Source organism: Haemaphysalis longicornis, unplaced genomic scaffold (assembly GCF_048455015.1).
Source record: "Haemaphysalis longicornis isolate Haplotype H1 unplaced genomic scaffold, Haemaphysalis longicornis Haplotype H1 scaffold_19, whole genome shotgun sequence".
In the NCBI taxonomy this organism is placed as follows: domain Eukaryota; kingdom Metazoa; phylum Arthropoda; class Arachnida; order Ixodida; family Ixodidae; genus Haemaphysalis; species Haemaphysalis longicornis.
This window is the reverse complement of record NW_027526288.1, coordinates 5657669-5674820: the sequence shown is the minus strand read 5'-3', so window position 1 is coordinate 5674820 and position 17152 is coordinate 5657669. Positions and strand designations below refer to the sequence as shown.

The 17152-nt window shown below is 44.6% G+C and overlaps 2 protein-coding genes across 2 annotated transcripts in view; both read right to left on the bottom strand.

Moving 5' to 3' along the window:
* LOC144166814 (annexin A6-like) overlaps nucleotides 1-3337 on the bottom strand; it is a 149282-nt gene extending 145945 nt beyond the window's left edge. The window contains exon 1 of the mRNA XM_077696304.1: nucleotides 3245-3337. Within this exon, the coding sequence (XP_077552430.1) occupies nucleotides 3245-3337 (93 nt within the window). The remainder of the gene's footprint in view (nucleotides 1-3244) is intronic.
* Nucleotides 3338-4209: 872 nt separating this feature from the next.
* The window catches only part of LOC144166813 (annexin A13-like), a 41924-nt gene continuing 28981 nt past the window's right edge, over nucleotides 4210-17152 (bottom strand). Inside the window, exons 8-10 of the mRNA XM_077696302.1 lie at nucleotides 16450-16578; nucleotides 15979-16068; nucleotides 4210-4419 (exon numbers count right to left, since the gene is read on the bottom strand). Of these exons, the coding sequence (XP_077552428.1) occupies nucleotides 4210-4419; nucleotides 15979-16068; nucleotides 16450-16578 (429 nt within the window). The remainder of the gene's footprint in view (nucleotides 4420-15978; nucleotides 16069-16449; nucleotides 16579-17152) is intronic.

Here is a 17152-nt window from a genome sequence, read left to right as displayed (position 1 = left end):
TGGCCTCCTGCGTGATGTTGTTACTACAAAGACAAACACTTGCAAGTATTCAAACATTTGTTATTTCTGATTTTCCAAGCAAGGCTGCCGAAAACAGGGTTTAGCTTCACAGGTTCTGAATGAATCCATTTTCAGGAAATCAATCCAACCCATTCCTGTAATGTTCCCGATGTGTATCAGCGGAGCTATCGACTCTACACACAAAATCCCAAAGTGCTGCACTGCTGTACCGGTTTATTCATTTTTAGCTCTCCTGCAACTGGCTTATCATAAATCAAGTCACACTCAGCATCGACACTGATACCCACAATCACATTAGCAACGCCACACGGTGTTTTGCTCAGCGTAGCGTCGGAGCCTAGGTTCAGCCGCACTCCGGTTTTTATTACACATGGCATGCAGTTTCATGCTAAGGGGCAAGTAAGGGTTGCTGCCCGCCAAAGTAGGCACGGGAACCTTGGTGGGTTTCCCCCGCAAGGTTAGCGCATAAACAGGAAAAGGTTTGTTCGTTTTGGCGGCGTCTTCCGTTCTACCAGGAGAGGAAACTTACGGTGCACATTGAGAGGATGAGTTTTCTAAACTCTGCGGAGGCCTCACTCCCAAGGTCGCTTTCCACGTCCGTTCCGAATGCTGCGTGGAAAGAACAAAGCGCGATTGGAGGCTACCGAAGTGCTTATTACTCTCAGGGGTTTATTACTGTTTATTACTCTACCGAAGTGTTTATTATTAATTACGCACCCTTAAGAGCATAAACGATTGTTGTATGACGACGCTCGTGTTCTAAACACCCCTGGTCACATTCAACGAATAAGCTTTGGATGCGGCTAGTCCGAAAGGCTCCGGACGCAAAGCGAAGCTTCGAGTGCAGAACCCATTCCAACATTTTTAAGGCTGTTTGAGTGGTGGATCCATGTAATACACTGCCATTGTCCAGGCGCGACCTCGCCAAGCTGTTGAAGAGACGCAGAAGGCAGGTTTTATCTGCTCCATATGACTGCTGAGTCAATATTTTCAGTATATTCATTGCCCTGACACAGTTATTTTTAGTTGTATTCTGGATAAAATAAACGTTAACATCATCTAGCACAGAACCTAAAAAAATATGTTCTTTCTTAACCGAATGGTCACAAAGTTCAGAATAATATACGGATCTGGCCTAACGCCACATGGCGTGGAGAACAAAACAAAAGTGCTCTTTTCAAGATTCACCTGGAAACCATTTTCATCAGCCCACTTTGCATGTTTTAGCACCCAATTGTAACTGCCGCTCACAGACTGAGAGAATAAAATATTTCTGGTTCATTTTTCTATCGTCAACCTAAACCGAGTACAAAATAGTGGGCGGCAGTGCCTTTTGAAGTCAGTGCATTTTGGCGGTGAAATGTGTGCTGCTCATTACGGCACCTTGCGGGACCCCGTTTTCTTGAATCTGTGTTCTAGAAAGCAATGCTGCAACCCTTAGGCGAAAAGGTCGTTCAGTGTTGAGCGTGCTTCCCTATACACCGTAACGTAATAGTTCATGCATGATGCCTTGTATCCATGGAGTATCGTAGCGTTTTTCAAGTCAAAGAAAATAGGCATACAGTTCTGCGTCCAGATAAAGCATCTTTGACGTGCGATTCGAAAGCCACAAGCTGGGCGGCCATATATCTCGCCCAGAAACCTGCCTGCAGTTATCCAGAATACCATGGTATTCTCAAAAGTACACAAGTCTTTTATTGACCATTTGTTTCGAACAGCTTGCTTAGACAGCTGGTTAGGGCTATTCGCCGGCACCTTGCCGGACAGGAGGCACCTTTCCCTCGTTTTAGTAACGTAACCATAATTGACTCCTTCCAAGCCCTTGGGAAACATCCGGCCCATCATATCTTATATAATAAAAACAGGAGGGTTTGGAGGGTATCTGCATACAGGTGTTTAATCATTGTGTATGTGTTCTGGTTTGCACCCTGTGGTAATAACCTACACGTCGCCAAGGCAACTTTAAGCTCAAGGAGGGAAAATGGACTGGTGTAAGTCTTGTGACGATTGCGTTATATCCCTAGTTGACTTGCGCTCCGCAGATCTTTTCTGCCTAATTAATCTGTCTGTGTAGTGGGAAGATCTTGATACAATTTCAAAGTGTATATGCAGTGTATTTGCTTTATTTTCTATTGTGCCACCAGTGGTGTTTACAAGGGGTAAGTGGTTTGTGTTTTGGGACCTTTTACTTTTCGTATTCCGTTCGAGACTTTTCTTGTGTCTGTGTAAGAATTATTCGATGATGCAAAAGCCCTCCAGCTGTTCGTTTTTGCTTCTCGGCGAATACGCTTGCCAACTTCCTTAGCATGCCCAATTAAAAGCAATGGGGTTCTATGCAGTTTCATAGTTGGAAAGCATACCCCAGGCTTTTTTTGTACTTTACGTCACCTCGACACTCTTCATTGCACCGAAACCGCCTGGGGTTTCGTAGATTGCCACAGGTCTGAGGAATAGAACTCCTAGCAACATCGAAAATGTGTGCGGTAAAGATGCTACAAGCTTCTCCAAACTGTAAGGGTTGTATGGATGTGTGGGATAGTTGCAACTTTAGGATGAAAGCCACCGAGTCTGTGCGAGTTTCTTTAAACTGTTTATGGTACCTAAAACTGTGCTAGCGTTTATCTAGAATTTTCAGAGTGACAGGGAAGTGATCGCTTAAATAGGGGTTGGAGTCCACGTTCCACTCGAAGTAAGGGAAAAGAACGACCGAACCAATTGCGAAATCAATGGGTGAGTAGGTGTTGTGTTCAAGAAAATCCTTCAACCCTTCAGGAATATCCGCTTCAGTTTCAGTTATCAGATAACTTTCTGAGATGACACATTGGCAGCTGATGAGGCTTTGGTGAGGTGTTATAAAGATTTGTAGGCCAGATTTGATTGTTTGCTTGAGAAGGTTAGTAGACTGTTCCTTACATGTAAATTCAATAAGCACGTCCCCAGGTGCAAGTTTCTTTGCGTCATAGATTGTTGCCACCACACTTTCAATAAGCTTGGCGAATAGGAAAACAGATTTCAACGTAAGTGAGGTTGCTTTGTCGACGGTGTACACGACTAAAAAACGGGAAAGTTTTCCGGGTTTGTAAAGACAAGGTTCATTAGGGGTTCGAAGATTTCTTCGGTGCGCACCCTTTTCGGGGCCCGATCACTTGGAAAGGGAGATTAGGCAAATACCATAAAGCATAATATGAATGAGGTCAGGAGGTATTGTGTCCACTGAGGTTACCCTCATGCCCAGCAAGATCACGGGGCCCTCTGCCTGATAAAGTGACAGTGAGCCCGTCCGCCGCAGCTTGGCCAAGAGTCCGAAGGACAGCATTCAGGGCTTCTAACCCTTCAACATTAAACTTCTCACCACGGTATGTAATAGCTTAGGTACGGGCGCTTGGGGTACGTGGCGTCACCACTCACCGTCACCTGGATTACTCAAGGTGACCCGTGCGGGGATGCAGAGAGAAGTGAAGCACTCTCGATTCGATTTTTTTACTAAGTTTATAGCGTAAATTCACCCAGAGGGGACCAAACATGGCCAAGGTTACGCAGGCTTCAATTTGCACACGTAACTGCACAATATTTACACATCACTTCAGTGTTCCTTTAGGTCTGGAACGCTTATGCCAGTACAAACTGCTGAATTGGCAATTAGCCTCTGACGTCAGCCGTCATAGTCACTAGTTAAGCACTGGAAGTAGGTCCTGCAGATAAATCAAAATGAATACAAAAAATTTTGCGGAAACGCTGAACTTTTGCAACAAATCTCACCACATGCCTTACAGCTGTGTTGTCCTAACATTAGGCCACCAAAAATAAATGTATCACACCTGGCTTAAGCTATCCAAAGGCAATATGCACTAGTACTTCGGGCGTGATATCATCCGCATATGCATAAACACCGAAATTTCACAAAATGGTTATTTACCAGTAGAAATATCTGGTTCATGTCCCACCTGCACATAATATCAAGTGAGAATAAACTTGACACAAGAAATAATACTGCCGCAGGACAGGCCCTTTCGCCTGTCCTCTGTGAGTAATTTTTGGGTCATCGTTTTTCTCGCGCTTTTTATCATTTCGAAGCTTCATAAACCAACTAGCCCAGATTTCTGCATTTAACCATGACCGGCAGCCGCTAGCGTTGCTGAGGCACTATGGATCCAATGAACGATATAAGCTACGAGTGTTCCCAGAGCACTAGCCTTTGGCGTAGCTCTCCTTGATGCCGCGGATGTCCTTGTTGCTGCGAGTGCACAATATCTCGACGAGCACTTCCTCGTCGGCTCCAGCGCCCTTAATAGCTGCGCGTAGCTCCCGGGCTAGGAACTCTTCCATGGGGCACAGCAGGGTGACCACCAGTTCTTCAAAGCGGCCCCGAAGTTCCGACTTGATATGAGGCTCCAAGTCCTGAAAAAGTTATTACTTATTCCCTCCACCCAAACACAGTTACGTGTCTCGTCAGCGCCATCGCAATATTCACCAACACCACGCCAACTCAGACCCACTGGCACCGAGTAGTGGCAAACATGCAGAACTTTTTGTAACTGGCCGCTAACCGATTATTCTGGTCTAGTCGTCAGATGTAGGTTAATAATGAAATGCACATAGTTTGCCACTGGAGCTGCTCTCCGATCACCCCGTTACCTTCAGTCAAACTAACGAGATTCAAGGACGCTCATAAAGCGAAGACACCGCATTATAACGGGTTGGCTATCTGCCTAAGACAGCCTCCTGCTGCATTCCCAATCCTTGAGTAAATCTTCCAGCTTTTATAGCAGGCAAGGCATGTCGAAAAATGTCTGTAACCTTTCGCTTACCTGTCACCCCATTCAGAAGAGCTTAATGGTAAGGCGAACCCTACTCTGGAAATGATTTTAGCTTAGCACGAAGCTCTGCTTCCTTAAAGGGCCATGAGAACAAAATACAAGTTTGTTTTATTCGAAACATTTCGTGGTCTATATTGCCCCCCAGTGCTTGTCGGGAAGCAAAAGATGCTTTACTCATAATCAGTTCAAGCCCAAATTTTGACTCTCACGCCAAATTGTGTGTTTGAACGACGTTTTAATGACATCATAAGAACACGTCTTTCAGCTAATTTAAATTGGGAGGGGAGACTTCCTTACTGTTAGTGAACCTAGAAGGCGCCACCACACCACAGCAAGCCGTTTTCTGCCTTTGGTTTGTTTGGGACCGTATTTAAACCTGGCTTATTTTTGTTCACGGAGAAAATAATCGTTTCGTAAAACATGGTGCTTGCTCGACAAATATAGTCACGTACGACGCCGTAGCTTGCGTAAACCAGCTAGTGTCGTCTGAGACAACCCCACAGGCCCGCAGTGCTGTGCATCTAAAAGAAGCATAGTGCACGCAGTACCAACAGCAGTACGCATCAGTACTTTTATGTTTACGTGTGCTTTCGTAACTTCCACTGTTTGTACCACCAATCTTACTAACATAAAAAGAATGTACCCTAAATTTAAGCGCAAATAGCTCGTTCGGCTAACTTGTAAATTCTGCCTAATTTGCGTTTGCTTTTTCCGCCCTCCGCCAATCGCCGAGCTGGCTGGTATGCCATCATAGGTTCTGCTGCGGGAAATCAGCTGGTTTGTCGCATTACCATTCTATTTTTTCTAATTGTACAGCTTATGTGAGCGAAGTTTAAGCTAAAGTGGTGTCAGCATGATTCTAACGAGGCCAAAATTCGAAAAAACCAAACTTGCATTTTGTATTCACGACTCCTTTAAGAAAGGCATACTTGCGGAACGCGCCGGATTTAGAGAAATCGTCGCCAGCCAATTTTTATTTGCTGATCTGGAGAAACTACCAATATTTACCTTCATTTGTGTCAAGTCAGTAGCTTTTAAAAATTATTAAAGGCCAGAACACCCAGGGATAGAAGAGTAGGTTCAAGTGCTGCTGTTTGCGAAAAAAGATTATTTAGTGAAAGTCGCAGGAAAATTTCTACTCGGGAAAGTAACTTACGCGGCAGAAATCGAAGAGCATGAGTAGAGTAGGAAAAATGTCAAAGGCATGTACAACAGTTTCCTACGCTTACTTTTAGACCATTCTGATAGTCCAGAAACAGGCACAGCTCAGTAGCTTTTGTGCCGCTTCAGTATTGATACTGCCGGAGGAAAATCTCGTAAATAATAAAGCTTCAAGCACGTCTGTGGAGCACTGTTTCAAAAATTGTAGTTAATATTAGCGCCATAGCTAATGTAATATTGAAGCGTTCAACACCCGTTACGTCCCAGCTGCTTTGATAGGATTATATGTGAGCTTTACCCGGGTTATCTGATCTTTGGATTGAACATTACATCGCTTTTTTCTTTAGGTGGTCGACTAAACAACACAAAAATTGCAAGATAAGGAAACTCAAGTCTCCTGTTAACAGGGAAGCTGTTTATCAAATTTTATTTTTTCCTGTCCGCAACTAACACCAACAAACTGCCGAGCGGGCCATGTGAGCGCAGGCCTCGCGTTTTGCGTCCGGGAGTTAAAGAAACAAAGAAAGTGCCTAGCGCTCGTGTGGACGTGCTTTGAGAGGACGGCCCATCGTCCCCTGCGCACGTTCGTCAACTCAAGCATACCCACTTAGAAAGATTGTCCAAGATTGCGGCGACCACCCGGAAGTGAAATTAACCAAGCAAATGCCCAGCGTTCGTGCGTGCGTACCTCGACACACGCACGTATGTCATGCCAAGCATACCCACTTAGAAAGATTGACCAAGATTGGCTAAAAATACCAGCGTTCGCCGTAATCGTGGGAACACTTGCTCGGAACGAGAAAGACATGTCATAGCGTGCGCCCCTCCTAGGTGGTGTTCAATGATTATCACTTCCAAAAATATGAAAGAAGCTCACACCTATAGCAACAATGATGTTGTAACAGTCGTTGTGGCGGCGGAGAAATAGCCAATCGGCGTCAATTGTCGACTGAAAGCGTCGTTATGCTTTGCAGCTTGCGCATAGCTTCGCCACCTTCAAGTCTTTTGGGTTAGTGCGAACTTCCTTCATTTTTTGATGCGGTGCGTGCGTTATGCGTGCACATCAAAATTGGTGTTTTGAAATTGCACTGGCTTTCTCTCGTATGTGCGAATTGGTTTTTCCTTTCAGCTCGGTTATTCTTACAACTACCTTCCTTTGCAGCGAATCGTAAAATAAAAAAAAATCTGTTTCTTGTACGCACTCGTGTTTTTGTAAAAATAAGAAGTTCCCGGTCACACACACCTATAACTGCGAAAATACGCCTGTCTTCCTACATAATGCAGCAAGAAAAACCCCAACCAAACATAAAACCTACAAATACTGCGTAAAGCTCCAACATAACACATAGAGATGAGTCCAAATAAGTAGGCTTGCCTTTAGTCCCTTTAAAATTTACCTATTGCGCCAGGCTTCATTGACAATACAGCATTAGGTCGCTAACGAAACAAAGTGTGTAGTCAGAATACAATGTTCAATATTTATTCACAGCAGTGAAATTTGTTCTAAATAGTGTAAAAATGAAAAGGGTATTTTTTCTAATATCCGTGCAGATAATTATGGTGAGTGCTGTCAGCAAAGTATAGACCCAATTATCGACTCTCTTAATTTTTCGTAAATGGCCAGCCTAACCTCAAGGCTTTTTAAATAACCTCTCAGTTCAATGTCCTGGTTCCTACCAACCCACCCATTGCGTGTAGTGGTATTTTTTAGGTTTCATTAGAACACATGTGCATAATTGCACGTCTGTTTTAGTTTTCGTTGCGTCACTTATCATTGCACGAAAAGCTGTGGAAGATAAGGCTGTGTACGTTCTTTTGCTGTTCAACTACAATACCGATTGCCCAACTCCCAGAGGCCATCCTCATTTTGTGATTGGAGTGAATGTCGTGACGTGGTACGAATATTTACGGAATAGATTACGTTAGTGATTTCAGTTTGCTCAAAGATCATGTATTACTTTGTCGAAACGAAATTTTGGTCGCAATTATGAAGAATTACGCGAACGTTTTTAGAAACCTTTAGGCCCCGTTGTTTTCTTTGTATGTCGCGAGCAGCTACCATTCGCACTACATACAATTTAAGCCTGTTTATTCATTTCAACTTGTTTTAAGTGAAGAAATAGTAAGTGCTAATATACGAATCGTGTTTTGCGTTTACTACTTCTAGTAAATTTCTAGCAGTTAGTTTCTAGTAGAGGGTTCCAAAGAGGGTTGTGCCTTTGAAATAGGGTGAGCCTATTATTTTATGTGCATGATAGTTGCGGAGAAAAACAATGACAGCGGATATGTCACTTAGCGAGGCACAATTAAGGTTTCTTTCAGAAAAGAAGGTATCTTAAAGCGTACTTGTGCCCCGCAACCTACAAGTAACAACAAGCGGTCAAGAAGCAGTCAACAAAGCGGCAGGCGCAGTCGTGCCTCGGCGAATGGAAAGCTGAAGCAATTTCCTAGCGACCATTTATCGTTTCGAGTAATTCTTCTTGGAAGTGTTGAGATTGTAAACACGGACGATCAAGGGGCACATTTTAGTTTAGTGAAAACAGGGCAAAACACACTCCCTATAAAAAAACATAGTCGGTGCGGCATGCACAAAAATTAGAAGACACGCGCTCTGCTTTGAAATCAGATCAGTCGTCCGGGCGAGGGAAGACCAAGGCACAAAACACGTAAATGAACAAAACTGCCGGCAGGGTTCGCGGCAATGTCTACATCAGAGAGCTTAAGGACGCGGTCTAGAGAGTCTACGACTGCAGACCGTTACTGGTTTTCAGCAAAAATTTCAATGTTTTGGTTTTGCAACATGTGAGAATCCTGACAGCGCCAGTTCTTTGCTGTGTTTCGCCGTGTATCGCTTGAAGGTCAAAGTTCGCGGGTGGTACCGTGGGTGGAGAATTGGAAAGCTACTTTTAACCTGGAGCATTACGAGACTTTTTACGGGCATTGTTACTTACTACGGGATATTTTACGTCGTTCATGGACATAATATGGCCATTACGTACGTTTTTCATAGTCTAGCCTAAATTTTGTTGGCTCTGCCTGCTTAAGTGATGCAATCCTGGCCCGGACAATAGTTTTGGTAGGTAAGGTGGTTTGTGCATGGCATTTGTTCCGAGAATATCTGGCGACGGTGTCTGCCAAGCACCGTACGAGCCCCCAAGAAGGAAGACGGATCTTCGCTGAGCAGGACCACCACATGCTAAGATCGCGTAGCATTGATTTGTATCGCCTTTTCGGTGAGGCTACCGGCATGGCACCATTAAACTTTCCCGTTGACGCAGTTTTCGTGCTTGAAAAAGAGGACTGCAGTTGTGCTAGTGGGCCTAGCCATTAAGATGGCCGTAACGACCATCATCCTCGCCATTGGTGGACGGGCGTAGGTAGGGATGTCGAGCCACCATTGTGGAATAGTTGCAACTGCTCTCCTTAAGTGTCACTTCATATCAAGCTGTGTAGCGTCGTGTCTGCGGCCCAAATCAATGGTTGACGTGACGTTTTCGGCTATTGCGTACTCCGTAGAACAAAAGTTTAAAAGTGCTTCTTCTTGACACCACTTTTCATCTTTCGGTATTTTGGGTTGTAAACTTTTTTTAATAGAATAACGAGGCAGCCGAAACGTAGGCCCTGCTGCCATGAACTATATTTCTCCGCACGTTCATAACACCGTGCTCGAGCCACTTACACTGCAGTTAAGTTACGAATTGCAGCAATTGAAATAAATAATTCCTTCTTCCTTTCTTCCTTTCCTTCCTTCCTTCCTTCGTTCATTCGTTCGTTCCTTTCTTCCTTCGTTCTTTCCTTCGTTACTGTATTCCTTCAGTTCTTCCTGCCTTTATTAATTAATTATTTCATTCATTCATTCATTCATTTGTATTCATGATTATTGTACTTCCAAAATACCACCTCGCCTTTTGCCATGACACGCGTGTCGCAGCGATAAAAATATGAGTGCTTGTAAGAACTGGCAGATTGTCCCGAACGAAATCTCTCAAGAGTTGAAATGAATAGACAAAAAGATACACTTGCATGAAAGCCATACGGTCAAGTAAATGTATTCAAAACATTTTTTTTCATATCTCATTGGGAGGCTTGAGATCCCCTTAAGCAGGCATTGCCCATGTTCCCATATTCTGTATTTTTTGTGGAGCATTCAGAAGTGAATAAAATTAGTGCCCCAAATCTTAGAGTGTGTTCATAAGACTATTAGGGAGGGAAGAACGGAAGCAATACCAATGTTTCTCCAAATCGTCATTGCCCGTCAAAACTTCAGGGTGTATAGAAGGCCAGGCGCGCAACTTTTAATTTAATAAAGATGCATTCGCTATAAAGAAGATGAATATCAAACTTGTTTTCTTGTAGTAATCAAGCTTTCACCTTGGGATATCTTATATGTCAAGTGTTAACGATGTCGATGATGCCTAACGCCAGAGAAGATTTTCAGAGCGATATGGGTAAGTGATGCAGCAATGTAGACTGTGTGACAAAAGCAAGTGGTCAAAAGCGAACTTACGCGATTAAACATCTGCTTGTACTCCCGTACAATTTCTTGTCGCTGGTCTCCGGAACGGGCGCAGAGAACTTCCATGATGGCCGTCTTGTCAGCGCCTACGTATGCAAGAGATCCACACAGTACAGATATCTATATACTGTGATTGGGTACAGCTAGAAACAAATATAAAAATATACATATAAATGGAAGTCTAAAATCGCACGAAACGAATTTGAAAGCACCATCTGCCTAAATTCTGTGCACTCCCAGAGCACAGAACCAGGCTATGGAAGGAATAGGGAAGATAAAGGACTCGTGATTGCGATAAAGTCGCTCCGTTCTCGGAGCTTATACGCTGTAATTTCGGAGCGCACAAACTTTTTTGTCGTACGATGTGTTTTGCAATGAGAGCACAAGCTGCGCCACCATGAGGGTTGATTGTGAAATTTTGAAGCCGTGTTTTTATAGGGCACCTACGTCAGCTGAAAAAAAAAACAATATTGGGATGCCTCACCTCGTGTGGTGGTACTGCTTAAGATAAAATGTTTCGCCTTGCAACCAGTTGCCACTTGTGCATACAAACATACTACAGCAGGCTGCCGTTGAGAGATTATTTTCGCAGCGCTGTCCGCTGCAGAGAACCGAATACGTCGGATTTATTGAAAGTCTAATCGTGCGCGTATTTTCTTTACCTTCCCCCATGCGGACGTTTTGTAGGTGCGACATGAAGGAGCGTGGCTTGAAGGCTGGCTCTTTTTTTTTAAATTCCGGTACTGCAATCTGTCGTGAATATGTTCTTTATGTATTTCTTCAATCGTTTAGGTGAGTGTGAGAGCCGATAAAAACCTTCTTTGAGGGTGATCTGACAATAGAGTAGAAACCTAATTTGGCGCCGGCTAGTTCTCTTATCTTTTTGGCACGCTATACCACGTTATGAAAATTCGAAGAGAACAGAAGAGAAGAATGGTGCCTGTATAGTGGAAGCCTATGGAAGATTGGAACGATGCTTTGTTTCTCCAGGCGCGCACTGGCAGGCTGGAAACCAAACAACCCCGCAAGCAAAACTGGTAGCACTGATGCATAAAAACGTTCCTTCTGCGCATGCACTGCCAGGCAACCTCTACGCCGACAGTCACACAATTTTTGTGCGCCTTTTTGGTTTTGTGAATGGGCCACAACAGTAGCTTTAATTATAGATTCCCCGCAACCAAGGCACCCCTAACCGTCGAAAAACAGCAGAGCAGGCCAGAAAACACGCCACCTTGCTAAAACGTCCAATTCAGCTTTATGTGCGCCTAAGATTGGGAGCTTTGTGAGTCACGTTGAAACGGGCCTTGATAGGTCACCATTTGGGTCGTTGCAAGGTTACGTGCTCTTCTGTTTCCTGTTTACATTGTCGCACCAATATCAGGGAGCATCTCATAACACTGGTGGGGCAGAAGGCTGTGGTGCCGATATTGGCGGGTTTCATGTTATAGTGCAGCGAATCAACTTTTCCGACTCTGGAGGAAGCCGCCGGTAGTATGAGCGGTTTGGGTGGCGTCTGCGCGAGTGTTACTCCGGAATGGCCTGTGTTTGTAGGGAAGAATGTCGATCGTCACCATCTGTCACACGAGCTTAATGGAGTTTCTCGATGTATCGTGACGTTTACAAGATATGAATAACGCTGAGAAGAACGAAGCTTCTTCGGCAGGCGGAAACGTTACGCGTGCGACCGCGGAAAGCATCAGCCTGCATGGTGCCCGAAAAGCGAAAAAGCCCGAAAAGGCCCAGTGGCTAAGAAATTGTGGTGGTGAGCCGAGGGACGTGGGTTTGTTTCCCGGTCACGGCGTATACATTTTTGATGGAAGCAAACAGCGAAAACACCCGTGTGTTCGGAACTTCAACGCACGTTAGAGATCCCCATGTGGTCTAATACAACCCAAAGCCTTCCACTAATGCCCGCCTCGTCTCTGTAGCGTTGGTGCGTTATTATTCATAACCACGAAAAAAATCAAGTTAATATTGACTAGACAACAGCTTACGGATAAACTTACCTTTTCCTTTCATAGCAGTCCATAGAGTGTTTGCATCTGCCTGAGCGTTAAAAGCCGCGTAGGGTCTCAATGTGGCAGGCTGCAAAAATTATTGCGAGAAACAAAACACAATTAGCTCATTTAACGAGCGTCCGATAATTTTTGACTGTTTGTTTCGAACGTTGAGTGAATGCATAAAACGTAACTACAACCAAGGTTCTTGTTTATGGTGTCTCGTTACAGGCTGAAGAGTAATGTGCAATAGCTTGCACGCTGTATATAAGCACGACTGTCATGAGTCTTGAAAAATCCAAAAAGGCGACATCGAAAAAGAGGAGCCTACACAAAATACAGGGCGGCGCTCAAAGAAGGCGCTCAAAAATTATATTCGGGCCAATGGCGTGACCATTGGCAGATGTATTTGAAGGTCCCACAAACTATTCAGAGGATGTAGCGAAATAAGAACGGAGCAGTGATGCAAATGAAAGATACGCCAGTAAGGAAATGCCGCTATGAGAGGGGGATAAGGAACTTTGGAAGAAACGCTGGTGCTGCAGGAGACAGGAGACGAAAGCGAGCAGGGGTGGCACGAGGTTACGGAGAGTTTCTGAACAACTGAGCAGGGGTAAGGCTGCCTGGATATCGAGGTCGTGACTTTGGCAAGAGCGTGCTACAGGGACGCGTCAGTTCCTGCCTTCTTAAGACACCGCTAACATGCCTTTGGCCACCACCGAAGCCAGGGGTGGGTGCCTTTGTGCAGCGGCAGCGCACCATCAACACACGCTTCGACGGCTCCAGGTGTATACATAATGCTTCCGGTTCTGGTCAGACCTGCCTGTTGTTCCTGGCTGCCACGGGGGTATGCATCGAATTGCGAACGTCTACGGGTGCGATAACAACGCCGGTCGGTCAAGCCGGTACTTATCACATCGTTACTGGTGACTTTCAGTAGGTTTAATTATGAACGCCTACTGTGCGGACTTTATGGAGTTTCTTATGGAATTTAGTAGAGCGCTGTTGAGTGGATCCATGTAATATTCCCTCGCAATTAAGAGTTCCTTTTCATTTATGGGGTTTGTTCTTTGCGTTTTATTTCTTTAGGGGTTTCATTTGTTAGAGGGTGGTCGAGGCCTCCTTTAACAAGCAACATAAGGGTGTAACCAGATCATCTATCTCTATTCACGGGTAGGACACGCGCTAATTAGCACCATGCAGGTCTAATCTACGACTTGTGTTCATGCGTAAATTTTGCGTTTTTTTCAATATACCGGTAGTTGCGAGCAAGTGCTTGTGGCTTGTGTGTGTCGCTCCTGTATGTCCCCATTTTTTGTGCGCTTTAAGTGTTTTTAATATTGCACCAACTAGCCGAACTTGCAGTATTGCTCTAAACCTAGAGCCATTTTACAGCGCGGACCGACCATTGTGTCCTCGGTTGGCTGTAGTCACAAAAAATCTTCACGGATACCTTGGTCGCCGGAATCTTTGTGTCTACTTCAAGCGTATTCTGCGAACAGTTCCCTTGTCGTTAAAACACAGACGTCCATTCGGTCGCTTGCATTTAGAATCTTGAGGACACGACCTGAGGTTTAGCGGAACCATAGCGACATATTTGTATTTTGCACACCATTATGTAAGCGTGAACAAGGTAACAAATTTGTGCAGGCGTTTATTTGTCCATGACCCATCTTTGAAGACGCCTCTTCTACCAACTATCGTGCTGTTCCTATAGTTACGCTTGCAAAAACCACTGCTACAGTTGCATTCAGCTCGCGCACGTCAACAGGAATATCCGTTCATGCCATGTGCGTCCTTCAAGCGCCCTTAATGCCGCTTATGATGAAGTGGATTTAACAACTTATGCGAAACGAAAAAGTGGAGTATATTTCTCATCAAGGAATACTGCCCGGTACATTATTGAAATAGCAACATTCTACATCATTTTTTACAAAGCCGTTCAACGTGCTTTATACAAGTTTTCAGTGTGTTTTGGTTTCTAGTTTTTTATGCTGATTTGTGCACAGATGGACACCGCAGTGTAATCCTGTTGTATATTTGACGGGCTATGCTTTATGCTCCATTTCCATTGTTTTTAATGAGGTAATGTCATTTTACCTATGATAACAGCTCCTTCTGATGTTGGTTTTTAGCAGGTGTACGGGCAATAGACTGTTTCAACAATGACGGCATTTAACACAGAATGTTTCTCTGGCATAATGACGGTCTAGCTTTTTATTGTCTCTATGATCACTGTCGTTGTGCGATCGCTCACACCGCTGCGTTCGCTGGAATTTTTCTAAAACGCTTGCAATGAATGCCTGAGCAAATCAAAAATTTCCGCGGATATGCTTACTTGGAAAGAAATTAAATAGAATCGAGATAGTCTAACGTCGCCCCTGCCGTGTACCTTCCCCTTCACTCACCCTTTTCCCCTTCCCATTTGAACATAACCCAAACTCGTTCAATTCAGTCAATTTTCCGGCTTCCGTAGTGCTCGCGCGGCATCTTCCGGGATGGCGAGGTTTTATGTCCGCTTCTTTTGATGCCGTTGTTAAGGCGTTTTTAACACCGATGATGTTAAGGCTAGTGATTGATCCGGTGACCGTGCGCCAGAAAACCCTACGAAGCGATAACGCCATCAAGTGCGCCAACACCACCGTAACTGTGCCCCGCTGCGCTCGGGTATACGAAACGTGCCGCCACCAGCCGGAGGCACCACGATCCAACTGGTATAAGCAGGGCTGTGGGAACGCGTCGCGGGGTGGCTCGTTGTAATGCTTGTTAATACGAGTGGTGCATTTTTAAGGGCGCCAAGCAATTGTTGGTGAAATGAAAAAAGCTAAAAGGACGAACAGCGATAGCGTTAATCAAGTTATTAATTAGTGTCCCACACTTCATACCACACAATCTGAACGGTGGCTACCGAGCGATTTCAAAACTTTCGAAAAAAACCTCCCCCGCTGCTCCCACCGCTACTCATGGAGCTTCTCCGCACCCCAGAGGGACGCGTACATCCTGCATAAAACTTGAGTGAATGTCGAAGCATAACCACGCCGGAAACGTGGCAGTGTCTCCAAGTGTAACCCCGCATAACTTAGCCGAACCAAGAATAAGCTAGGTGGGGCAGCCAGCTTCGCTGTTTGCCAAGTCATTGAGCAACTGTTGCGAATGTGCCGAATTTGTTTTATTGGCTGTCATAAACCCACATAAGCGTCGAACCGGCAATTTAAAATAGGACGGTTATTCCTAGTTTTATGACTATGTGGCGCGTAAATGACGGCTACGATTTTCTTTAGGCTGAATAATGTGGGCCCGTGTGAGCAAGGGAACATTTAATTTGCCGCAAAGAAATTAGGTACCGAGTCATTTTATACACTGGGGATAACTGGTTTCATGTAGTTTTAGACAGAGCGACCAACACACCACATGTTCGGCCTTTAGGTCGCTCATCAGAGATAATTGCTTTGAAAACGAGCCTTACCATGGAGTCGTCGGATCGGGAACGTGGCCTTGATACTTTTCCCTGGACCAGGATAAGTAGGGAATCCCTGTAGTCGCCAGACTTGTCCCTCTAAAACAAATGTGAAATGCTCTGTGTAAATGTTCACATATCCACTGTCGCCCACAGAAGAAAATTATGACTTAGAAATTTCGTTGCGCTATTGGATTACGCAGGCGGTTGTTATAAAACCAATTTTGATTGCTTTGTTCAAGAATTTTATGTCTGCGCTCCGCGTTACCAGTTGTAAAATACTAGATACGCCGCGGTAGCTTAGCCCAAGATAGATGGTCCAATCCCTTACGCGCCAGTCATTTCTCTGATCGATGCGAAATTGAAAACTCCCAAGGGTCGAATTTTCCGTGAAGGTTAACGAATGCAATATGGTTGAAATTAACCCGTGGCTGCCTTATAATGCAGCTGTGCGACGTCATAAATTTGTTGTCTTCGTACCCGTATGGCGTCCTGTAGTGTCATATTAAAAGTCTTGGCGTACACATCCTTGATCTGTGCCAGGTCCACTTCGCACCGAGAGACGATTATCCGCACCAATGCCTTGTCGCAGGATTCAACGCCCTCTGCCTGAAAATGTAACAAACGTAGTCCTTGAAATAATATCTTCATTCTTTTGAAAATTCGGAATCATGGTTTTAAGTGGAATGATGAACATTCCTTCATACATTAGAATTTCTGGGAATAAACAAGCGCAGCGGAAGAACTGCCCCGTAATTTTCTGTCGTCATTTCCACCATTAGCATTTTTGCATGGTTCAACAACTCGCAAAACAGCAAGCTTACATGTAGAGTTGTTGTGTTTCGATGTGTGGTGCGGCGACATAAGAAAAATTTTCGCAGGTACAATTGTCCTTCATTGTGCAGTAAATAGTGCGAACACGTTGATTGAGTTGATTGAGGGATTTGTATTTCAGTTTCAAAAACACAGAGTCAAAAAAGAGGTAACTGTCTTTGAGGCGCTTGGTTGGCGCTATGCGGCGATTGAGTTGATTGAGGGATTGGTATTTCAGTTTCAAAAACACAGAGTCAAAGAAGAGGTAGCTGTCTTTGAGGCGCTTGGTTGGCGCTATGCGGCGGGCCCCAGTATACAACCTCACGGGGAAAATGTGCACTGGGATATACCAGAGACTTTTTAAAGGTTC